This window comes from Rissa tridactyla, chromosome 2, assembly GCF_028500815.1.
Source record: "Rissa tridactyla isolate bRisTri1 chromosome 2, bRisTri1.patW.cur.20221130, whole genome shotgun sequence".
Taxonomy (NCBI): Eukaryota; Metazoa; Chordata; class Aves; order Charadriiformes; family Laridae; genus Rissa; species Rissa tridactyla.
The window spans coordinates 153,228,024-153,254,191 of record NC_071467.1 but is presented as its reverse complement, the minus strand read 5'-3'; the positions used below and the strand labels follow the sequence as shown (position 1 = coordinate 153,254,191).

The window sequence follows — 26,168 nt, the reverse complement described above, 5'->3', positions numbered from 1 at the left end:
ACCCTCCATAATGAACCAAAATCTACCACATACGTCAACAACTTCCTTTTCTCCTATAATGGCAGGAAACAGAACATATGTTTTGCTGTTGCTGTTTCAGCAGCAAGTACAACTGAATGCAGTTATCGGGTTGTCCCTCCGTTCCTAAATGACAGCCAACCGAAGACAGAACAATCATTTCACATCCTTCACTTCAGAGTCGTTAATTGACGTACGCGAGCCCACCCCAGCATCACTGCCAAGACCGTCTGTCCCGAGTGCGGCAGAGGGCACGTTCATATCACATCTCCCCACCCCGGGCAGCTTCAGAAGGGAGAAGCAGCACCCAGTTCTTCCTGAATAAATCAAATCTCCATTCCAAAACTGAAAGCACAGATAGCAAGTTTCCCAAGAAGGTAACATTCAGAATGGGTTCGCTTTCAAGACACTGACATGGGACCCTCTATTTTATAAAGGTTTAGCCTCTCTGCCTACTAGTTGTAGGTCAAATTTGCATCAAGTTCTGTAAGACCACAAATAGGCATATTCCACTGCAGGCTAAAATCAGCTCCATGGCAATCTGCACGAAGCGAATCTTGTGTACTTTGGCTCTGAATTCCTGTGGCTCTGGGTTCCTCCTGCCCGACTGTGAGCTCTAACTCATTTCTCACCTTTTGTGGTCCCTAACGTGCCCTGTTCTCCTGAGCCTTTTACTCATCTGGCATCACACTTAACAGAGTGTTTCAGACTAACTTATTTCCATAAAACTTTAGAGTCCGATTATCTTTGAGATCTCTACTATTTAGTCAAATGTAGTAAAAATTGATTAGTTAGCCCAACTAACCCAGGGACAAGGGAGGAGAGGGGAAAAAGGGAACCACAGATGGATAAACAAGTAATCCAAGCATGATCAGCTAATGCCTCATTTCCTGGGAAATGGGATTAAAAGTTAGCAAAAAGATTTCACTCCAACTTTTGCTTTACATATCACCATGTTTCAGTCCAAGGCCGACTGACATCTTGGAAAGTCTTCTAAGAGCTTTCAGAGCCTTCAGCAGGGATCAAGCCCTAAGCCTTTCTGCCCTTGTGCACTTCCAAAGGTTTCTCTTTAGATGTCAGCCTTGTTTCAAGAAGTGTGATGGGTTCCAGTGACCTGAAACATGGTCCCAAATGACGTACCAGCTTAACTTTAAATTTATGAGTAATTCCTTTTGTTCTAGTCAGACTTCTTACAGTCCAGAAGAAAAAAAATGTGTAAGTGGCTTGTTAGATCGAGATCTAAGCCAAGTTCTCTGAAAAGACACATTGAAAAGCCATGGACACAAAAGTCACTTAAAGTATTTACAGAATCTCTTATTAGAGATGTCAGGAAATATTATTTTATGATACTGTGACATATCACGAGAACATGGAATTTAAGATACAAAAGCACAATTCAATATGAAGAAAGTTAATTTATATACCAAGTTACTTTTTAGAGAACCTATTTTCTATTCAATTTTAATCATCTTGACTAAGCAGAGATCTAAAACATGCGACACCAGAAGAGATAAGCCAGGACCTGCTCTGTTTCTGAGGCATCTTGAATTACATCTATTCACAATGCCACTCATTGTATAATTAATGGGTTTTATTTCAAAATCCATTAACATTAACTGACCATGGTTTTACAGTTAAATTTACAAAGGTATAGTCTAAAAAAATAAATCTGAAAGACACTATTCAGATTTCTCTATATGTAATTGCAACATATGCAACAATGCAGATGTGTCCAGTGCATATAAAACTAAACACCGAATCATCAAAGTTTTTCAATGCTGAACTATGCTTCCAGATTTTTATTGTACATAATCCTCTGATTTTTATTGTTCTAAGCAAAATAATATATATATAAAAATATAAAAGAAACTGTTTCACATTTCTAACATGGGAAATAAGAAAACTACTACCCAAAACATGTTGAAAGAAACAGAGCATGGATTTTTAGGGTTTGGGCAGACCATTTATTTTGATTAAAGATATTTTCAGTACAAGATTTCATTATTCACATACCTGTTTTTGATGTGGTAATATATTGCAAGAGCTACACTGTAAAGAAAAATACAGAGTTAATATCTCAGAACTGCCAAATGAAATTATTTGTCATATTAACATGCAAATTAAAACCCAGCACAAAGCAAGACAAAAAGGATGCTCAACAGCCTATTTTCTTCTGTTCACTGTTAGATACCAGGAAAACTGCTGTAAATAGACAATTTTGTAATATTTGTTCAGCCCACTCCGAGTGACTCTTTTTCACTAGTAACGAAATACCTTACAAAACCCCTCATATTCCACATAACGAATTGCACATACCTTCCATTTAATGCCATATTCTACTAAAGTCAATAATAAAACTCCCACTGACTTCCAAGGTTGAAGATAAAGCATCACAGGCACTGGACATTCTCTTTTATTGCTTGCTAATGCTGCCAGGCTGACATGAAATGCTTTAATCACCATTGGTTTATGATTTTATATTTAAATCCAATAACTTTTGCCTGTCTTTCTATGTAGCCACTCACACACCAGACCCAAATACCAGGCTTCTACAGCCTTATGGCATCAAGTAACTTATTTGATCTCTGGAAAGACGACTCCCTGAATAACTTACTGCATTACGCATTTCCCATGTTCTCAACCACACACCCAAGTACCTCTCTCTCTATTCTGTGCAAAGACGACATGCATCCTTATATTCAGAGAAAGCTACGGTTTTAATTAAGTACACATCTAACTGATCTCATTAACGGTTGAGAATGAAGAGAATTAAGACGTGGCTTCTCATGGTTATGCTCCAGTTTCAAACTCATGACTCCAGCTTTATCGCAGGACATATGCTTTACACATGACAGAGCTTTACTGAAGGATAAAGCAGAATCAGCACCCTCCTTATTTGTTCCAGCAGCATAAAACCCAGTCAAAACTGACGAGGAAGGAGACCCAGTCAAAACTGACGAGGAAGGAGGAGGCAGTTCACCGATTCTATTTGTTGATAGTTTGTTTTGTCAGTGATTCACTGTAAGATGCTGATGTCTTACACTGACGCAAAATTCTCCCCCTTTTCTTTCCATAAAAGGCCTTTTAAAAGAGTCAATTGGCTCCTCTGTGATTTTATTACAGAATTTTTACATGAAAACTGACATACTATGTGTTAGGAAAACAATATGTTGGAGCTACATCATTAGTAGAATTTTAAATTACTTCAGGTTTGGTGGTTGGTTGATTTTTTTTGAACAGCCATGCAGTGGAAAATATTTTTTCTTAGTTGCAAGTAAATATATTTTACTAACGTTGTATAAGTATTATAGCTTTTACCTGGCTGCATTAGCAGTTTTTAGATCATAAATGCATTTTAAATTTGATTTTTTTCTATCGATACATATTTAAGGAATTAAGTTATTTAAGAGATACTGTGTACCGTGGACATTTAAAGGACACAGCCCTTGCTGAACACAAAAACCACATTTATGAATGAATTTAATTTGACTGAAAGCTATTCACAAAATGAATCACTCCTAAAATTTAATTTTAAATTACGCCCCTAGGAACACACTTGCAGCTCCAGTTCACTTTATGAAAGTAGATGCAAGAATCTACGTGCAGAGCTCTGCTTGGTGCCCATATGGTTGCCTTTGTAACAAAATGTCAAATTAAGTTTAGAAAATATTTACTATTTAGAAATCTGTATCAGAATCTGAAAGTATCAGAGCTGTAATAGATCAATCTATTATAAAACTACAGATTTATAGATCTATCTATAAAAATCTCAGATCCAAGTTTTATTCTGCTTTGTACACACTGGTACAGCTAGCCCTCAGTGTGCAGGAAAGAAGCTTATGGGGCTTTCCATCACCCTGCCCTGGCCACCCCACCGATGCCGCAGATCTCCAGTAGACGTGCTAATATTTTAAACAAACCAGTGCCTAACGTCACCCAGAAGAAATAAATGAACCGGCCGAAATACATCCCTCATAGATTTACCTACGTGCAATAGTCATTTATCTGCAGATATTGCCAGGATGGGAGCAAGAAACGACGCTGTACTACAAAAGCAATAATCCTGCAATCTCCCCACCCTTAAATCTGTTAAGTGTGCAGCCAGAGAGGCGTGCAGAGGAGATGAAGACTCCTCACCCAGAGGCCTCCTGTGCCAGACTCCAGTTTCTCACCCCACATAACCCCTTTTCAAACCCTCCGACCCCTTGCAGCTCCCAACCCTTCCCACGCCAGGGCCGGCTCTTCCAGCCCGACGTCCACCCACACCCCCCTGCAGCTCTGCCCCCCGCCACCCGCCCCCCATCTCTCCCAAATGCCACCACTTTGCCCGCCGCCCCAGCTTGTCTTTCTGCCTCCCCTTTCACAAGGCTGCTGCTGGCCACCGTGGCCCACTGAAAATGTTTCTCGGCTGCTGCAGCCAACTGAACCCACCTCTTCTTTCCAAAAACAGTCTCAGTTCCAATGCTAAAAGGGACCAGAACCACCCCCACCCCCCAAAAAAAGGATGCACTTAGAAAAATCTGCATGCAAAGAATTTTAGAGAAGAGTATGAGATTCCAGGAAGAAAAAAAACCACACCTCAAAAACTAAAAACATTTTTCCAGTGTTCATCTGATTTTAAAGTTACCAATAAAGAAAACTTGAGGAAAAGCAAGATTATTTCAGGCAGAAATAAATTACGAGGAATTAGGTGTCAGTGTGACTGTAAATCTCTTTTCCACTCCCCTCTTTTTTTTCTTACACAGAAAAATTAAGAACATGCTTCAGTGACCACCAACAGCACAAACTGCTTTGGATGTGATAGTCTGAATATGTTTGTCTCTCCTGTCTTTGTAGCACAGGCTTTGTCTCAATAAACTTTTGCATTTGAGTACAGCAAAGTAACCATCCTGCAAACAACTCAAGATATCAGCAGTCATAATAAACAAACAGCATAAAATGCCCAAGCATTTGTTGCCTCATTTTTCCCCTTTACTGTACAAAATGTAAAGAACAAGACACTATAAATACAAATTTCATTCCTCTCCAAACGTAAAAAGGCACCAGTGAAACCTGAAATGAACATTGGAGATGTCACCCAAGGGTAAACCCATGTGCACACCACATAAAAAGCTCCCCACTGCTGTGCAATAAACAGCCAGTGTCCTTGTACTCAGTAAGGAAATTAATCTGGAGGCAATTGATTTCCATTTCAAACACAATACTGGAAGGAAAGCTTAGCAAATGAGCATTTTCTCATGAACAGAAAAGAGCTCTTCGATTTCAAGAGATTTCTGATAATTCCCAAATTCTGGATAAATAAGTATCCAAGCAAGTTTTGCAAACTCATCCAAAGCAAGTATCCTGCTGAACATTGAAGCCCAGTGATTTCAGCTGCTAGAATGAGAGATTCTTAGTTGCTGCCTTCTGGTGAGACAGGCAGTATTGGGAGTTTGATTTTTCACAGACCTACACTCAGAGTAATACCATGTGCTCATCCTAGTCACTGCCTCTGGAGCATGACTGGATTAAAAAAAAAATTACTACTTCAAAAACTAAGATCTGTGAAGCTTGCTTAGTAATGACTCAGAACTATGTGTACATATATGCATATACATAACGTAGGTTCTAGCAAAAAAAATAATTATAAAACCCACCATTTGATGGTATACTTGAGGTTCGGTTGACTGACTGTGCTGTCATCCAGGAAAATAGTGGAGCAGGAACTGTACTTCCTTCTCAGCTGCCCAGGAGGATGCTATGAAAAACATGCAAAAGAACAATGGCAATTACGTAATACCAAAACAATTTTCTGAGGAGATGTAAGAATTTAGAAAAAACAAATTTCTCCGTCTCTCACAATGACGCACACAGTAATGTGATCATGTTTTGAAGCAGTTCAGAAAGTTCAGAAATAATTACCAGTGCACAAGTCACAACAATCCCTGCCTGAGCCTTGCCTAATGTTTTCAAGTCCCAATCTCCCCTCCATCCCTCCTTCCCAAAAAAACATGCAAAAATCTCCCTGCAAAATTACTCAAATTAAATACACACATTTGGAAAGCAAAGATGGACAAAGCCAATGTTTCTTTCCTCATTCCAAAGGAGTAAGTGGAAGAGAGAAATCATGTTAAAAATGAAGATTGATTTACACAGATACAAAACCATGCTTGAAGAAAAGACAATAAAAAAAAACCAAACACAAACACAGACACATGCCAAAAAACCCCAAAAACCTAAAAGAATGAAATAGGGGAAAGAGGTCTTTAAGGTAAAAACTACTAAAATACCTTAAAAATTAATAGGAAAAATTAAAAAAAAAAAAAATTAATCAAGAATAGATTGTTATTAGGAGGAAAACTGATCGAAGGATGAAAGAGAAAGTGGGTACGCAAATGAAAAAAGAATGAAAGTTTTCAACAGATTTCAGTCCTATTTCTGTACTAGCACAGGAAAAGATTGGAAAACTCATCCACAAAACCACATTTGACAACAGTGCTTATTTCTGAAATATTTTTTTTTTTTGAGAGGGCTTCTCCTTCATCTGTCCAGAGTAGCCAGCACTCCATCAGTCTAAAGAGAATAGTTTCATTTTAATCAGATAATAGGTATCAGTCATTAATGCCTTTTGATTTTACCCTTGCTTATTCTACCTACACAAGCGAATAACTTGACCAAGAGCTCGCGTCAGTAAAGACCAGTCAAATTACATGTTTAACTTAGAACAGAAGATTTAAATTTCAGTTGGCACATCCACATGACAATTCTAATTTGCCTTACAATGAATGTTGTTTCCAGTGTTTCAGTGGAGAGACCAATGGCAGAACCATCGGTGGAATCCACAGACATTTACCAGCTCAGAGCAACCGAGCACCCAGGCTGCGGCCCTGTGACTCCTTCCTCAATACATCTTCCCCTGCCTCATTTCCAAAACAGTTATTTTTTCAGGTGCCAGCACTCCATCATCTCATTAATGTTTTATTTTCCATAGGCAGCAGACTTCTTAGCAGCATTCATTAGCTACAGAACAGACAGACTCCTGGTAAAACCTACATGCATCTGAGTCATCTTTCTGTTTTTCCCAGCTATGTGCGGAAGAACATTCAAAGTCTTCCATTAATTGAAGAAAATCATTTTCTGGAGCTGTTGCAGTTGTAGAAACACCACGTTCAAATGATTTCAAAGTTCACCAACAAATTCAATCAGGGTGACCCAACTTGACCAATAAATTCATAGGCTGAACTGCTTTTCTTGGAAATTAAAAAGTTTACTGAAAAAAGGAAAAATACTATCCCCTCTCAAAAATTCTCCAGGAGTTTGGAAAGGTGCTTTGTAATACTTTGGAAGCTCATAATCCATCCACTTTCCAAGCTATTATGTTAAGCGAGGCAATAAACAGAAAATTTAGAAACACCGGAAGCATTAATGCCATAAAACGTATTATCTAGCATTGATGTATACAGAGAGAATGACTAGGGGACTGGTGATTTATAGTTTTTATTCTACCCACAGCTTAGTTCAAATTTCTGGATTAAACTGTTGAGTACCTTCCACAGGCATAACAAAGGCAAAGCAACTTAAAAACAACTGAAAATGAGACTGCTTAGCGTTCGGAAAAAAAGGGAGAGGTACAGATGTCTCAGCATCATTTTAAAAAAAAAAAAAAGCACACATGGAAAGTTTTAATTCTACATTTTAAGTGCCAACATGTTTTAAAGGTTTAGCTAAAATTTAAGATAAATGGACTGGATTCATTCAAGGCGAGTATGAGTGAAAAACAGAAAACGACTCCGTAGCAACACCACTACTAGATTTAAATTTTCTTATGTAAACAGCACTCTAACATTTGATACATGTCAATAATTAGAGCCACGCACCTTATTTCTGAAACTACCACATCACAGAACTCTCCACGGTTTTCAGCCCACATTACACTTCGTTAGGCTTAGAACTTTTCACACTTCAGAAAAATATGTGGTGTCTCATGCCTCACTTTCTGTTCATAACAACTTGGCAGGAAGGGGTACCTCTCCCAGTCTGAAACATGGTGCCAAGTGTAAACCTACTATCTTGGGTACATATATACACACTTGGGCCATGTGAATAACTAACCTATCAGTAGATCAACATTCCCAGTCTCTACTCTGACGCCCAACTGCAGACATATCGTACACCAGGTAATAGATTTTCTGCCTGTTCCAAATTACTGGAAAACACCCTCAGTTTCATATTCTAGCTTGACTAAGCCGGAAGACATCTCAAGTCACACAGTTCAGTCAAATAAGCTTTTCTGAATCTCCATAAAATGCTGCAGGTGAACCGTCTCCATCCTTGCAAAGGATCAAAGAGGTTACTGAGCATCGCTCACCTCAGTATTCAGCACCGTCCTATAAAGAAACCCCCTTCTGTGCCCATTTCAATGGGGTAAGTCCACACCCAAAATTGTAGAGGAGCTTCACATTTCCAATGCGTCATGTCTGACCACAAAATTTTTTCCATTTAGACAAGTCAGAGAGGCTCTAAGCAAGAAAAATCAGAAGAGCTGAGAAAGAATATAGAACCTTTGAAGAAATCAGCCAAACCCTCTAACATTAATGGGATCCTTCTCAGGTTCTGTCCCACCATTATGGATGACATGGGGGAAAGAAAGGACTGGTATAGCTCCTTTTGTAAGTCTTCATATGCTAACACGACAGTGAGCGTAGGACACGTGTGGAGCCTTGACAATGTCTGCTATTACAAATATTTACAAATCCAAAGCACCTCACTGATATGAACTGGGATACGCTCTGTAGGTACTTCAACTTGGCGTAGCAATATTTTTGTACCCCAGTTGAGATTCAGAGGACATCATGCTTCTCAACTTCAGTACGACTTCTGACTTCATCTCGCATCAAATTCCCAAAGGGCAAAACAAGGAAAACATGGCAGGTAAAAACTACTTGGAAAACTATACTCTGCTTACCCAGGGATCACTTTCAAATTGGAAGGTTGAAGTAAGGGACATTCCACAGAGGTCTGCTCTACTCGATGTAAAATATTGAGCAAAACTTTGACAACAGAATCAAGGTATTTTTAGCTGGATTTGCAGCTGACATTAACTTGCAAAGGACTCTCTTATTCAAAAAGGAAAACATAATAGAGGACTTATAGAGTTATGATGTATACAACAGGGTAGAGCACCCTTCCACTCTGCTCAGCTGGAATTTTATGTCCAGTTTTGACCACTGTATTTCAAGAAAGATGAACTGATTTCAGAGAGTCAGGAGGAAAGAGCAGCAAGATTAATCAGAGGTTTGAAAATCCCAATTTAGAAGGAAAAACTGAAAGACTGGAGAGGTTTTCTCCAGGAACAGAGCAACAATATTGGCCTTAAGTCATGCTGAAGGGAGTTCCAAAGAAGGGAATGTTGTTCTCCATGATCATTGTGGATGGGATAAGAAAGAGCAGGCTTATATTGAACTAGGGAAAACTAAAATTGGACATGGAAGTATGAGAGGAAGAGATGGCAAAAAAATACCCACCCCAAACTATCACCTTTTTCTAATGGCAGGGATAGCTTGAGTGACTTAAGCAGTGATAGAATCTCCATCATTGAAAGTTTTAAAGAAGAGGTAAACCAAACATATGCCAGGAATATCTTAGGTTCTCTGAGGCAAGAAACCAGACTGAACAGCCTCTTGAGATGAATTCTAGAACTATCTTCTATCATTTTGTGATTTCTTTTGGTGGAGAGAATTCGTAGCTCTTTACTTCGGAAGCAGTTGTTATTTTTCTCATTTCAACCAAAGACGTTCATTAAGAAACACTGGCAATATAGGTTCCAATGAACACATAATAGCTGTTTTGTGGAATTTTTTTCTTTACAAAAAAAGATGTATAACAGAAAAAAATGCTTCATAACTTGCTAAGCTTTTACCTGTGTCACAGAGCAAGCTCTAAGAGATAAAGATTCAATTTAATGCCAGGTGTTTCTAGCTCTTAAAAACAGCTGTTCTTCTGTCTTGCAGAGCTAGTACTAAGGAAATATCACCCCTTTATTTTTCTCGTAGTTTCATCCTGAAACTTTACAACTTTCCAAATCACATTTCTTTTAAGATGTTTGAACAATATGACTTACTTGCAGCTTACATAAAATACATCTCATCAGAAATAGAATGGCTTAGTTTGCCATCAAAATCACACAAGCTCTGCAGAACTGCTTCTATGTACCTGCTATGAAAGGAATCACAACAAATTTCTAGCCAATTCACAATGAGAACACACAAAAGGATGAATTTCTCTCAGCCTTCATTTTAGCATCACTCAGAAATTAAACCTAAATTTGTGGGGAAAGGGAAAGTGTTCATAGAATCACAGAATGGTTCAGGTTGGAAGGGACCTTAAAGATCATCTAGTTCCAACCCCCCTGCCACTAGACCAGGTTGCCCAAAGCCCCATCCAGCCTGGCCTTGAACACCTCCAGGGATGGGGCAGCCACAGTTCCAGTGCCTCACCACCCTCACAGTAAAGAATTTCTTCCTAATACCTAATCTAAATCCACTCTCTTTCAGTTTGAGGCTGTTACCCCTCATCCTATCATTACACTCCCTGATCAAGAGTCCCTCCCCATCTTTCCTGTAGGCCCCCTTCAGGTACTGGAAGGCTGCTATAAGGTCTCCTCGGAGCCTTCTCTTCTCCAGGCTGGACAACCCCAACCCTCTCAGCCTGTCCTCACAGGAGAGGTGCTCCAGCCTCTGATCATCTTCATGGCCCTCCCCTGGACCCGTTCCAACAGGTCCATGTCCTTCTTGTGCTGAGGACTCCAGAGCTGGATGCACTACTCCAGGCGGGGTCTCACCAGAGTGGATTAGAAGGGCAGAGTAGAGTGTAGTAGAGTGTTACTATTTCCTTTGTTAAAATAGTCATTTCAGGATGGTTTTGGGTAGAAACACCTAACGGACAGGTGCATACTGACCAAACCCCGCACTCAGAATGGAGCAGAAAGGGTACCCACCAGCCCTGTCCTGGCAGCTCTGTAGCCACACCAGCATGGCACTCTGCCCTCCTGCTCAGCAGGATTTGTTCATTTGGGCGCAATGCTTTCCTAATGAAGCCACACAGTTTTTGCACCAGAACTGGCCTTCAGCCAGCCAGCTTCCAGTTTGGCAGAGGAGCTTTAGTCTTTTTCAGTGTTCTTTTGCACTTGTCCGTCAAAAGATAATTTGCAGCCTCTGTCCTAAATAATGATAGCTCTGTCTCTTCTTCCATCAAACCAGGTGTAAGTTATTGCATGATTTTAAGAGGTACTATTAAACAGTATTTCCCCCCATGGAAAAACTGAGGCCTGCTTGCACCCGTTCGTGGAGACATGCACATTAGCTTCCAGGCAGTAGAGGCTGGCCAAAATGCTAATAGGCAAAACTGGCATGTAAAAGTACATGCGAAGCCAAATTACAACAGTGAACACAAATACCAAGACTGCTTCTGACTTGGAAAAGGGAGGTTCCTATCTTGTGGATCTTCCATTGCTTCAGGACATGATTTAGTTCTGACAACATTTTTCACAGCAGGAACATGATTTTACAGGTCAACAAAGTGCTTCCAGAATCAAGCAAGCCAGGCAACACAATTCTCTGCACGGCTCTGCAAAGCTGCATCTTCATCTTGCATAATTTGATACTACAGCACAATTGTCTACATTTCGTGGCTAGATACGGGTACACTCACCTGAACAAAAGCTATAGGAACCTGCACCACTGTACGCTTACCTTTCTCTGCCAACATCTACAATTAAAAAAAAAGATCCAGTCCAACCACTCTTAAGTAATTTAAGTAATACACATTGTTCCTCATCAGTCTACGACATGACTCCACCTTGTCCTCAGTTGATTAGTGTCGCCAGTGTTTGATGACGTCCAAAACTGATGCCTTAGACTAGATCTGTACTTGCAAGTTTTCGGCCCTCAAAGCTTGTCCTTACTCACGTCAACTATAGCAAATTACATCAGCGTACCACAGAGCTCCCGGGGGCTCAGCAACCACTGGTAAACTGTTCTGCAGCACACACAGGCCCCACTTAAGCACTGATAAAGCACCCTCTTTTACAAACCTGAAAAGATTAAATATTTCTTTGAACACTAAAAGCAGCTCAAAGGCTTGTATTTACATAGCGTATAATTGCTAGTGTTGTGCAATTTGACCAGAGGGACTTTACTAGGCTCCCAGCACAGCAAGTGTTATACAGCAGCCTTGTAAAATAACTCTCCCGTGTGCTCTCGTTCCACCTTAAAAGTTATTTTTTGTTTCTCCCCCTACAAAAGTTTGCCACTTCATATAACTTATTGCCTCGAGGCTGACAGTAGAGGTAAAATTCTTCACCCTGAAGGACAGGAAAAGAAGTGGCTTGAAAGACTGGAAAAAACCATTTCAAATGGTAAATTTAAATAAACTGTTAAAGAAAACCTGTTGATTCTAACTCATTGGAAGCCTGAAAAAGCATCTTAAACAGCATCTGTTCAGAATGGCATCAGTATAAGGACTCTGCTAGATGGGCCAGATGGGCTATAAAGGCCCCCTCTAGACCTGTTTTTATGTGATCTTGCAATGGAGAGGAGCAAAGACCAGATTAAGCAATCCCTAGGAGAGCTTCAAGAGCACCTGAGAAGCCTCTAATCTATCTTCCTGTTTATCTTGTTCTTCTCTTTGAGTAAGGAATGTTAATTAAAATATCATAAGGAATCTGGATAGCAATTATAAACCTCTACAACAGCCAGCCTTAGGCACTTAACAAAAACAACATTTCATATTTTATGTTGTGCTTTGCATTTTTCATGGATTAAAGCACTTTTTAGACTATGTTCCCATTTCAGCATGCACCATATTTACCTCTTATAATCACTAGCTGAAAGTGTTTGATTACCAGTCACGTGCCTAGTAGTTTTACAACAGGGAAGCGGAAGAGTCTCTTTATCCACTCTGACAGGAAAATTTGTGGGCTACACGGGAACAAATACCATACATCATTTCAAGCATGCAAAAAGGCTCACAGAAATTGCTCGTGCCACACCATGTACAGCAAAAGACCCCTCCGTTCTCCGCTAGTCCCCATCAGCAGGACTGCCACTGGGAAGAAGCTTCCCCTGATGTGAATCACTATGGGGTCACTTACAGGGACCGGGGTTCTGACATGAGTGATGCCCAGGAACTTTTCCCCAGGATGCTGAAAAAATTTTGGTCTATACACAGATTTTAGTTCTTCTACTTGGAATGATAAAAACAGTATTAGTGTGCTGGGATTTGAACATCCAGTTGCTGGGTAGTAGACAGGCGGAAGTCATGTCCAGATCCCTAAACAAGACGATGCTGAAAGGAAGCTGTTGCTACAAAGCTGATGAAAGATCTCCAGAATAAAAAAAAAACACAAACAAACAAACAAAAACACGCAGAAGAGAGATATTATTTCCCTTTATCTTCCTTTCATTTTCCTTCCCTTTATTTTCCTTCAGAAATATTCCAATGTTCAAAAAATATCTGTTATTTTTACTGGATATTACTGCTCATAAACACAGATTCAATTTTAAGAGCATATCTTGTCAAGAAGAGAAGAAAGTACTTTGTCAGAGCATTTTCATCTTGTCTGAAAGGGAAAATTGCTAGAAAAACTTGATGGAGAAAACAACTTTTCCCTCCCCTTTCCTGCTCCTTTTCCCTGCAAAAAAAAATAATCACCCAGTACAAAGAACTAACTACTGCAAACAATAATAATAAAAAAAAATCACTTTTTCTCCACCCACCCCCCCAAAATACATAAAACACGTCTTCCTGTTTGCTTTCCTTGTACAGGCAGAGACAGTGATGCAATCTTTCCTCTCTGAAAAAGGAAACGCCTCTATCTCCGTCTGCATCTTTATCCCCCTCAGCAGCTTGACTAAGCAGATTAAAAGAAAAGACAAGTGCACACCGAAGCAGCATTAAAGCCGCAACAAAAAACAACTGCCAGTTCAACGGGAAAGGGAAGTAGAGTCTGCTGCAACTGCTTAGAAATTAAAATAGGCTGGCAGAAAGCAAACACTCCAGGTGCGCTGCAGGTAGGTAACTTCCAGCACTGACAAGGATGCTGGAAGTTGTGCAAAGGATCCAGCACCATCTCCAACCTGTCCAGTCGTCTGTCTCCCTGGGCTCTGTGGGAAAACTGAGAGATGACAGCTTCTCCCTAGCACCCCTGTCACCCCCCACTTTCAGCCCTTGCCCCTGGCCTTCCCTACCCCCAAAAAAAAGAACAGCTGCTGCCTTCTTCCATCACACCCACTGACAAGGTGAATCTGAAACGTGGCAACTGCCAGCCCTCGACAAAGTGCAATAAATCAAAGCGGGAACCCGCTACTTGTATTTGAGGATGAAAGGAAGCTATTCAGCCAATTAAAATATTCTACAAACAAGAGCAAGCAAGAAAGGAAAAGAGTGTTGCTATCATACTGAGAAAGTGCATTTTTAAATGAAAAAGAGTCAATATTAATTCATTATTTTTTTCATACATAACATTTTGGAACTGTATCTGTATAAACTACTGTTCTCATCTATTACTACACAGAACTAGACAAGTGTCTAAAGAAGAAAAAGTACAACAGTTCTTGATACTTCTCTTGCTAGTCAGTCAGCCTGATCATTTGGGAGATGTTCAACTCTGCCTGCAAAATAACCAATAAGAGAGTGCACAAAAGGATAAAAATATTTTGTTGCTCGTCTTGGTTATTTGTCACAAGAGGAGAATAAGTATACAAGACTTAGAAAAGGAAAAAAAAAAAAAGATGATGTCATGGAAAAACCACAAAAGAGAAGAGTGCTACGTTATGGTGAGGAGTTGTTAAAGAAAGACAAAACAACATTTCAAAATTTATGTCCTATAGCTTGCTTCCTCCAGAGCAGATGTGGGGACCCAGAACTTCACATCAACAAGGAAAAAGATGAGTAGCAATAGCTCCTGTCAGAAATGCACTTCGCACACACTGAAAAATGGTGGAAAAGAACTGATCAACCAATAAGGTATATCATACATTCACTTACCACGTAAATACCACCCATAGTTTGTCACATACAATTGTTAAATTTAACTATTTCCTCAAATTTCTTCAGAAAAGGTGGTCTAGGAAAATTATGATGGTTCTCTGCAGCCTACAAAGCTAAACACAGTTCCCAGTCAAAGGCCACAGCAACCACTTCAAAAATGATCACCAGTTTGTGCGTCAGCTTTAGCAGACTGAATATTTAGGAGGTGTGTTACTCACGGGTGTGCTCAAGTAACAACTTCAATACCACAGGCCCTGTTCGAAAATATAGCTTATCTAAGAGTATTGGCTAAAAAACTTCACTGACTTGTAAGGACACACACAGAGGGCGCCATGGTAAGGACTTCAGCTTCATAAAAGCTATTTTTAGCTTTGTAATTCAGAAGTACTTTATAAGTACAAACAAGTCAGACTAAAGGTAGCAGTAAACCAGACTACTGGGGGAAGTTTACGTTGCTGCACCCTTAGCCAGTGCTTTGAATGATACTTGAAAGAAAAAGGAATTAGGAGGTATAGCGCTTAGGGTATCAACTGCATAAGCTGCTGCACTGAGCTCCCCACGACACAGCTTCTCAGTGACATGGTCACCCTTCCCTTTTCTGCAACAAGTCCAGCATTGCCTAAAAATATTTTATACGAGGGTTTGCAATAGTGTACTTCCAGCTGCATTTGTAATAGTCATCTTTGTTCACTCCACCAGAGGAATCCCCTTGTAGTCCACCTAACACAGAACACATCTTTTACGTGACATGGAGAGATTCAGGACATGAGAGAATTTCATCTATGACACATGGTGGACTGTCACAGAAACTCCGTTAATAGACACTTGCTTTGCAGTGTCTAAGTATTCTTTTTTTTTTTTTGCATTGAATCCTCCAAGTTTGAGGCTAAAAAGCACGCTGGAAGTTACCAAGCACACATTATTAAGTTTACAGGAACCCAGTGCATTAGCTTTACAAGTAATTTTATAACAATACAACTGCACTGCAAACAAGCCTCACATGCACTGCAAACAATGGAAATGTTTTACGGGCAAACAGAAGGTGAGAAGCACTGAAAATACCTGCTAACCTATTGGGGCCAACTTTAAGGCTTTTATAAGCCTCACAGTATCTCGTAACTTCTCAAAAGCTTAACTCTTGGGAAACTGAAATCTCAGTTTGCATTTGAAGCCAGGCAGGAATTTCAGAAACACTCGGCACAAACCAGTTCTGCCAACAAATGAAGCGGTCCTGCCCTCCCACCCCACTCCCCAGCTCATTCCTGCCTCCCTCCCTTTCTGCGGGTGCAAGTCCCGAAGTGAATCACATTTAGGAGCAGATCCATTTTAGCTTTTCACCGTGCGGGATCTACCTGCGTTCCTGCCCCAATCCAGTTTACCTGGAGCTGCACAAACGTTCGCCCCAGCACAGAGGAATGCAGAGGCTATAAACCACACCTGCTTCTTTCAGCAGCTGTACCGGCCCGAAAATGCTTCATGAAATTATGGCCTATATTTCCAGATAGAGAAAAGTTTGAGAACTTCTCCCCATTTCACCCTAAAGGCAAATACCATTGGGAGACAATTAGTTCTTTCCCTCTTCAATTTTACTGAGGCATGACTCCAGATATTTGAGCATAAGGCGTAACACACTGGGAACAGCTCTGGTTCCCGGTGCTTCAGTAGTACAAACAATACCAACTGGGGCAAAGAGCCTGGTCCCGTACCCAAAGCAAGCTACAGGGGATTTGCTCTCAGCTTCACCCAGAATTTGATTCAGAGGAGAACTGATCTGAAAAATGCCCAGGGTACACAAGCGTATCAAAACCCCATCTGCATACTCAGCAGGTACCACACGTCGATCCACTTTACATTCCATCAACACTGGTCGGGCACTTCAGAACTTCTGTGTAAATATCAAATGCTGCAGCTCTCTGCCAAAGCAAACTTGCATACTTAATTTAAAGTTTTGAGAGTTTTTGTAATTATTTTAAAAATCGTACTGATGTGTGCAGCTCTTTGTCCCAGACACCAGTTACCTACATATACTGGTTGTGAGCATGATATTGTCTTCAAACCAACAGATCTGTTCCACTAACTCAACAGCCGAGACCTATACTTCTGGATCCTGATGCAGAACAGACATCGGAAGCATCAGCACCCTCTCACCAATATTGAAATCATGTGTGATAACTCTTATTTACTGTATAATATAGACAACAAGGAGAAAGCTGCATAGTGAGGCATTTTCACTTACGTGGTTTATATAGAGACTCTTGCGTTTTTCTCTCACTGCAAAAACACAAAATATGATAGAAATATTACATGACTATTTTTCCCGATTAAGCTTCTTATATACCATTTATAATAAAAAGAAGAACAGGAGGCTATCTATGTGCAACGTTATAATTGCTTTTGCACTAACCAAGTATATTTATATATCAAACACAGAAGGAACATATATCTGTATGCATAGAGGCATTTATGCTCGCTAGTGTGGCAATGGATTAAAATTCTCATCCGGTTGGGTACTTCACCAGGCGTTGGGTCCGCATGGGAAAGTTAATATGCATTAAGCTGCAGTCCAAGTTAGCAATGGATTAGCCATCCTTCACCAGTTCTCTGCGCGGGCACTCCTGAGCCACCAGTGCCTTCGTGCAAGGTACCTTGCTGCCAAGTGGCCTATGCTACCTTGCAGGTATGAAAGGTATAAACCTAATTAGCTACACCATGGAGTTAGCAAATTCTCATCATAGCTTACTGTGCACCAACTCCCATAGAGCAGCCTGGAAACCACATGCATTACACCACTGCCTTCTATAAATGATCAGGTGCGAGCCTGGAACTGTTACTCGTGTCGGATATAACAATGGAAATATTTTACTTTGGTGAGGATGAACCAGTCACCACAAGCAAGGGTTGCAAGTCAAAGCCACAATTAGCCAAAATATTCAGAAAGTAAACAGCAACAGCAAGGGAGATAGATGTATAGAGTCTTAATTGTAAGGCAAACACTTATTACAGCCGATTAAATATACTCTATTTAATTTTTTTTAAGCACTTTCCCAATTAACTCACCCCATAGAGAGCCTGTGGAGCTCTGTTCCAGTGAAAATACCACAGCATTTAGGATACAAGTCTGGAGGCAACTAATACATAAATCAAACTGCAGGATTAAAATAATAATGGTTTCATGCTGTAAGTGATTAAATGCACTTTGTTGCACCATGATTTAAAAGCTATGCAACCCAATGCACTTAGCAAAATAAGAGTGTTCATAATGGTGGGATAGCCTGTCCATTCCCTGTTGGATGAGAAGCCATTACTTGTGATTTTTTATAAGCAAGCAATCTCACATAAACAAGGCTGTATGTGTGAATACCGTGAAATAATTGTGTTTAATGCAGACATAAAATGAAAAGAAAATAAGAAAAAACTTTTAAAAATCCTTACATAATTTTCCTCCCAGGGAGCAGAAAGGAGAATCACACATGACAGATGTTAGCCATGTCACTTAGTACATGCTCAGATCCACGATTACGGACATTGTAAACAGAATTAAACAGGAACAGCAGGAAAATTCTGATCGTCTAGTAAATAGTTAAACTGCTTGAAATCCTGCTAAAACACTGCACTACACTTAAGTTCCACACACTGCATTTATCACCAACAAGGGACATAAGTAATCTAAAGGGAAACAACAAAACGATGGTAGATACTCACTTTTAAGAATAGCCAAAGTATTTGTCTAGTATTGCATTTGTCTACTATTGCGTACAGGCAGTAAACAATTCTGATAAGCTGCATGTAAACCTAATAAGAGTACATAACTGAAAATTAACACCTATGAACTGTGACATTTTGAACACAATTAAGTATTTAACAGTGGTTTAATCACAAATAATTATACCACATACAAAGATCTTGCGGACAAAATCCTGTAAAGACAGCCTGTACATACACTCTAAATTCCATTTTAGTCACCATTTTCCCCCTACCTTAGTTCTTCTGTTCTGTATTTTCTCTTGTATTCATTATTCAATTCCCCATGAAAGTACAACCATCTATTTACCAAAGCAGGAAGAACACTCGCAGCTCATTCCCATTTGCTATTTCCATTCTCCAGAAGAATATATCCATGTATTTGGACACACCCCTCACTTCTCCCTGCTCAAGCACTGTTTGTGCTGCACATTCTTCCAAGCACCACGTTGACCTCCTTTACCCTATTTCCCCCAATAGAACAGAAATTCGGTCAGCCTGGATGCTCTGGTGAGGGACTACATAAAGGCAACTCTGCTTTTGTCCCTCAGGCCCAGTGTAAGGCTCAACTCTTTCCAGAATCCATGCCAGCGGGGAATCAGGCACAGCAGAAACCTATAACCGCTCTCTTTTGTGATCACAACTCTCTGTTTAAACAAGGGAAAGACAAGTATTGCACAAGGCAAAAGGCCACTTCTGCCAAGCTAAAATGACTCTGAAGTGGTCATTCCATTACTTGGCTTCAGTCAGTTCAAAGACGCTTTGCACTGCTCACACAGCACACTATGGTCCTCAGCAGACCAGACCCTATTATAACATATAATTAATTATATAATATAATTTTGTAGCATAAAGCCCTAACTGCAACTCCAGGCTTTTGGCTTTCAAGCATGGGGGTTTGACGAAATGAAGCTGAATCCATTTAGAGTCAGTTTAAACAATTACACTTCTACTTTCTTTCCAATATTTTAAGAACTGGAAGCTGGAATGGAACTTCTCAAGTGGAGACTGAGATGCTGCCAAATTGCCTAAGTTTTCCTCATTTTAAGGCCAATGACCTGTTCCTATTTCTGCAGGCACTTTCAACTGTTACCGTTGAACTTTCACGATAGTACGAAAATATATTATCCTGAAATAAAAGGGAGTGAGGAAATACGCACAAACATACATGTATGTATTTTTCATTGAGCTGTAATAGAAACTTTCTCTGTGCAATTTGTTAGACTATCTTAATGTTACCCATATCGGGATCGAAGACAAAATCCTTGAGGATTACATCAATAAAAATGTCTCACATTTTTGGTGTTTTAAAATAATTTCTTTTTGTTTTATGTGAGACAGGAGACCAGTCTTAGTTAACATTAAAGAGTAAGTGCCGTTTCCTTCACTTCTATCCACTATATAAATACAATTCCTAAACCCTCTTTGTCTGAAGCCCATCATTGCACTGACAGTCCAAAATTCAGCCATTACGTTGAATGTGTAAAGCCTCATGTAAGTTAGGAGAGGGGGACAGCTGTAACCCACTTACTGGAAAGACCATTACCAGCACCCTGAAGTAGCAACCGTTGCTCTCTTGCTATTTTAAGGAAAGGAAGTTACATTATTGGCGTGCTAAGGTTTGGAAACCCTGGCTTAACCGCAACCACACACTAAATAGTGCACGGCTTTTCAGTTACCTAGACCATCCTGCTTACAGGCCAAACTCAGCAAACAAAGGAGAACTTGCATAAAGCACTCATAGAAGTTAAAGACACAAAAAGTGATATTTTTTACTAGCTCTCTAAACAGAGAGAATTATTCATGTAAGATTCAGCACCTAGAAAGAGCTGGAAACATTTAGAAAAGCTACTTTCGTTAGGAATCGAATTAATATTTATTGTGTCTTCAACTTTTCTACAGATTCATTGAACTCTCAGGTAACTAAGGATGCATTCAGACTACCGACTAAGAGGGAGAGGCCATATTTAGGTGCTTAGTATTGGCATCCAAGCTTCACAGAACAATGGGAAATTCAGACCACATAATATCCAGAGATGTCAGATCCTGTCTCATTAGGTTTGGGGTAGTCAGCTTGTTGCTCTTCACTCACATGTTGATCAGAAGCAGCTCAAGCACAGCTCCCACACCAGGACAGTACTACAAGATTACCAGTGAGGCTGAAAGAGTACAGGGCTACTAGAAAGCCAAACGTGGAACTGCCTGAAGGTAATGTTGCCAAGTCCCTCTAGCAGGTAACAATGGACTCGGCCACTTCCCACTGTACAAACACGTGATGTACACTCAAGAGTCACAGCCAGATCCTGGATGAAACCTTGAGTCCTGATGACCCTCAACTCTCCAATACGGGTATTTTAAATGTCTGCAGGTCTTATCTACAGAAATATTTTCAGTTACAGTCAACAGGAAGGTTTGACAGCTCAATACTATACAAGTAATGGAGAGAGGTAGTTACGTGCCCACATTAGGTGTTTTCAACATTGCCAGCTCAGCTCTACCCTTCTACATTGTCTTAAGAAGTCTTGGGGGTCCCTAGGCTTCACAGCAGGCTGTCAGAATACAACCCTACAACACCCTAAAAAACCCTTATATTTTCCCCTTAAAAAGCATTTTATTGCATTTTGGTGCTAGGCAACATCCTCGAATAGTGTGGTAACTCCTATAGCTCACTTGATTCCACAACAGGCTCAAAGTACAGCCAAGCAAAATGCTTACTACTGTGAGTTGTCCCACCAGAATGGGATTGTTCTTGGCAATACATCAGCAGATAAATGTTTGCAGAATCTTTTTATTTTGTACAAGTAAAATAGCCTTTGGATTTTTTCCACCATGATCAAGAATAGCTGAACAGATCTTACATTCCTGTTGATAACATTTCTATGTTTCACTAAATTCATTGTTCTCACTCTTCGTATTACTTAAACTAGAACAAAGTTTCATAGACCAACTCTATCATTGGTGGAGACTGTCATTTTAAAAAATGCTTACAGTTAACTCCATACTGCAATAAATTAACCACTATTACTGCAAGTAAGAATAATCATCAGGTCAAAATTTTAGTTGTTGGACTTGGGATTTTTTTTGTCCTTTCTTTCAACAAGCTGTAACAAGAAACAGGTAGCATCCATGTGGGATTATACAGTCTCAAAACACTATAAAAACACCGTAAAGCAGACATCAATCTTCATAACACAATGTACTACGGAAATATTATCATATTCATTTTACAGACTAGGAAACCAGATTAGAATGGTAAATCAAATCCACAACCACATAACAAGGCGTTGACAGAACCAGGGCTGAATTCAGAGGACAATCTGAAGGGCAAAAGATGTACTCACATAATCAACTCTTCAATTAGGGCCTAAATGTATATCCTCTTTGTTCTAGTCATGCTCAAAAACTAGCAAAAAATATACAGTAAGTGAAAACTATATTATTTTTAAGTGATGTGCTTGACACTGCAAGTTACTATGTAAATCAAAAATGGCATTTATAGGCAGCAGAACGAAGGACAAAGAATTCATACTGAACAGTCAGAATTACAATGTAGAAACTACTTTGAAAGCCTTGGTAGAAAATAATGTGTTTTGCATCGATTATTCATCTTCTAAAACAACATGTCATACATGTCCAGGGAATGGAAAAGCCACAATAAGTGGCTTCTATTAACAGATGTAATTCCAGAGGGACGATTTTGTCTACGAATTAAAAAAACCACTCCAGACAAATACATGATCATATCAAATCCATAATAAGAGAAGAAGAGAGAATGTTTGGGTCGGATGGGACTTGTTTTGTTATTAAAATCTAGTACTGAGCTCATTTACAGTATCAGCTATATCAGAGGAAGCTCTGGACTGTCTTCTTAGCTAACGTAAACTGGCATTTTCTCAAGAAAATAGTCCTCATACATTTCCCAGAAGCTTGGCCTAATGTTCAGAGTTTAAAAAAAAAACAACAGTTACACAGAAAATTTTTGATTTAGGGAAAATATTTTAAAAATATAACGATATTAAGTTTTAGCTATATTTGTAGTTCTGATACAACAATCACTTGGAATTTGCAATTTCAGGATACGACAGGACTCAAACCTGTAACTTCTACTACTGATCTGACAAAATAATTAACTAAAGGTGTGACTTCTTTCAACTCTAACATGATGCCTATAAAAGCCTCTTTTTTGGGGAGGGGAATTATATGTTAAAAGACTATCACATGCATTCTAACAAAGGGTTTAGAAATAACTGTGATAGCAAATAACTGTAATAAATTCAGTAACCTACCATCTGTTTGTGATTTACTGAGAAATATCGTACTGGCCCGAGGATGATCTGATGGATTGAATTCCATGTTCAAATCTGTAATGAAAGAAAGAACAGCATAAAACCATCCATGATTATCCAATGGTATACACAGATTTCTTCATTCTTTTTAATAAGACCAAGTTTACATACTGAAGCAGCTATTGTAAAACAAAATCCATCTTTGAGGCCCACTTTTCTATCGTTCTTCACACTTTTTGGCATAGCAGTCATCTGCATCAACACAGCTTTGGGATTCTTTCTGAGGGCTGCTTTTGGATTAAAACAGATAAAGCAGCTGGAAAACTTTGTACACAAGAAGTCAGGAGTTACCAATTTACCATTGGTTTCTTCCCACCATGCCCCAAAGCCACTGCTAAGCACAGGAAGACAGCTTGTTATGTGCAATTATAGAAGAATTGAATATTATAAAACAAATATGCAACCCTTTGTAGATAGATGGGTTTCTAGCATTAGATGTGATTAAAAAAAGTAGATATTGCAGCTGATGTAAACAAATTATGCCTAGGCCGGAGTGTTTTAAATGGTCAAGATTACAAAACAACTTCGCAGATGAACATATTCCTTGATGTAACAACAAAAAACACACCAAAACCAAACCAGTCCTAAGAAACATTTACCAGCTTAAAGACTCGTATCTATCACAGCTTATACAAACTTCTATGAATGCTATTTTCTCTATCAAGGCTAAATTCCATTGAATTTACTTGCTCCCAAATTCCACACCACTACCAATTTGTCACAACTCTTATATGCCTGCATCCACTTGAAAGCGTGCTCCTAAAAATAGCACATAATTTTTTATCATTTTCTTGCTCTCCCAGTGTGGCTATCTCAACCTTAGTTCTCTTACATTCTTTTGATCTCCAGATAGACGTTCTCTTGTACTTAAGGCAGGCATTTATGCGAGATTACACATGAGCACTGATATGTTTATCTTCTGTGATTATCCCAGGCTTTCTACATTTCTCTCAGTCCCCTTTCATAGCTCTGTGAAAGCTCAGCAAAACTGGAATTTAAGCCCCACGTCTCATGAAAACAAAACAAAGTCTTTTTGCCCACAAGTCAAGTTCCCCTGTCTACAGCTTTCCCTGTTCCTTCACCATCCATCAGCATACTCCCTTCTCCCTTTCCCTTTTATTTACTAATTTACTATGTCTTCCATTTCCCTGCTTTTTTCTCCTGACCTCTCTGCAAATGTACTTTGTATTTGTGTTTTTCCCCTTTATGCTCTCCTGGTTTCCTTTTCATCTTCCTGCACTCTGCAGACCATGAGAGGAGCAGCCTGACACCCAACTGGTACCTGGACATAACTTCTGGAATAAACACGATCTTACTTACAAGGAAGAACCCAGAAACACAGAAGAGCAATTCCTCGGTTGGAAAGGGGGCTTACTATTATTATCAAACTCACAAACGAAAAAAAGAAAAAAATCTAAGAATTTCAAGGGAAAGTAACTTTGGTTCTCCCGGAAACCACAGTTTGCAGCCATGGTTGGAGAAGATTCTAGGAAGGTCATCTTACTACTAGAAGTTCTGACTTGAAAGGACTGTTAATTAGAGAGAATGTTTTCCTGTTACTTTCTGCACCTATATAGACATAGAGAAGCAAAAAAGAATGACCCATTGAGACAGATGGTGCTGGTAGATTGTTTTCCATTTCAGGACAGTTTTTCCATTAAATGGAATTCAAGATGCAATTCATTACATAAAGAGCAATCAGCATTTTACAATGACAAAATATATTGTCTTTTATCATCCTCATCATCTTTTATCAAACAGCACTATACATCACCATAAACAAAAAAATGTCCCCTTTTTAAAAAAAAAAAAAAAACAAAAACAAAAAACACAAAACCAACAACCACTACAGACAATCTTTCTACAAATCTTTAAAGTACAGCAATGCAAATTCAGTCAACAGAACAGGACCGGCAACAGGAAACTGAATTCAACTTACAAAACACTGCCCCAAACAGGCAAGCATTCCTTTCCTTCAGGCCCAGAAAATGATCTGCTCAGGGAGTAATAGCAACTGAGTACAGGCTTACAGGCCGCTTGCAGGGCCAAAAAGAAAAGAAAACCAATTGCCACATCTTGCAGTCAACTTGCAACTATTTAAGATCCCTGTGTTCTAAAAGGCTGTTATGCAGAAGCAGTAAACTAACAGAGGACTTAAAGTCTTTCTGAAAAAAAGCATGAACTACAAAAAAGCACTGGCTCTCGGATAAACTGTTATTCTTCAGACAGGAGCTGAAAGAAGGCCAGCAAAACCCAGCCTCAGCAGCTGCAGAGGCCAGACCAGGGATGCTGAACCATCCTGGCACAGGCAGTTCCCTGCTGCCAGGCAGTGGCCGTGGCTCCTTCCCACCAATGAACACCACAAAGCACCACGTGTCCTCTCCACATCCCTTCTCTCACATCCTCCCCAGCAACAGCAGCCATAAAACACATCCGTCTTTCTCAAACTGCCTGCACAAAAATCAGAGGAGGAGAACATGGGTATGGAGAGCAGCAAGGCCTGCCAGGGCAGGTTACCCAGCATAAGGTGGCCAGAAGAAGACAAGTGCTGCTGAGAGAGGCTGGTTCCCCACTTCCCTTTGGAGGAACAGCATAGGTCTCGTAGGCTCACAGGCAGAAGAAAGCACTTTTTGGTGTGTACCTTCAACTTGATCACTCCCAGCTCCTCCAGGAAAAAGCATAAGGCAAATCGGAGCATCCCACAGGCCACCTGTGGGACCACACCACTCCATGCCACCACTGCTGGCATACAGGAGCATTAGAATGGATGAAGTTTCACAACACGCAAGTAAGATTTCAGTCTCTGGTTGATCTTAGATGTCTTAATTTATTGTACAACTTAAAAACAAATGCCTTTTTGAATCTGGCAACAAATTCTTACAACTCTATCATTGGAAATCATGTTACAGGAGAAAGAGATCAAATTATATATATATATATATATATGAAGCTATAACTCATCATCAAAGGACATTATCCATCAAAAGGTTACCTCCATCCTAAATAAAGTAATATTTTCATACTGCTTTAGTGTTA

General features: G+C 39.7%; 1 protein-coding gene across 2 annotated transcripts in view; it reads right to left on the bottom strand.

Moving 5' to 3' along the window:
* Positions 1-26,168, bottom strand: part of CCNY (cyclin Y) — a 129,658-nt gene that overhangs the window by 28,816 nt on the left and 74,674 nt on the right. The window contains exons 2-5 of one of the 2 annotated variants that reach the window (XM_054191235.1): positions 23,073-23,147; positions 17,282-17,316; positions 5,655-5,755; positions 2,032-2,067 (exon numbers count right to left, since the gene is read on the bottom strand). In XM_054191235.1, the coding sequence (XP_054047210.1) occupies positions 2,032-2,067; positions 5,655-5,755; positions 17,282-17,316; positions 23,073-23,147 (247 nt within the window). The remainder of the gene's footprint in view (positions 1-2,031; positions 2,068-5,654; positions 5,756-17,281; positions 17,317-23,072; positions 23,148-26,168) is intronic. The other variant, XM_054191236.1, reaches the window with a different exon arrangement.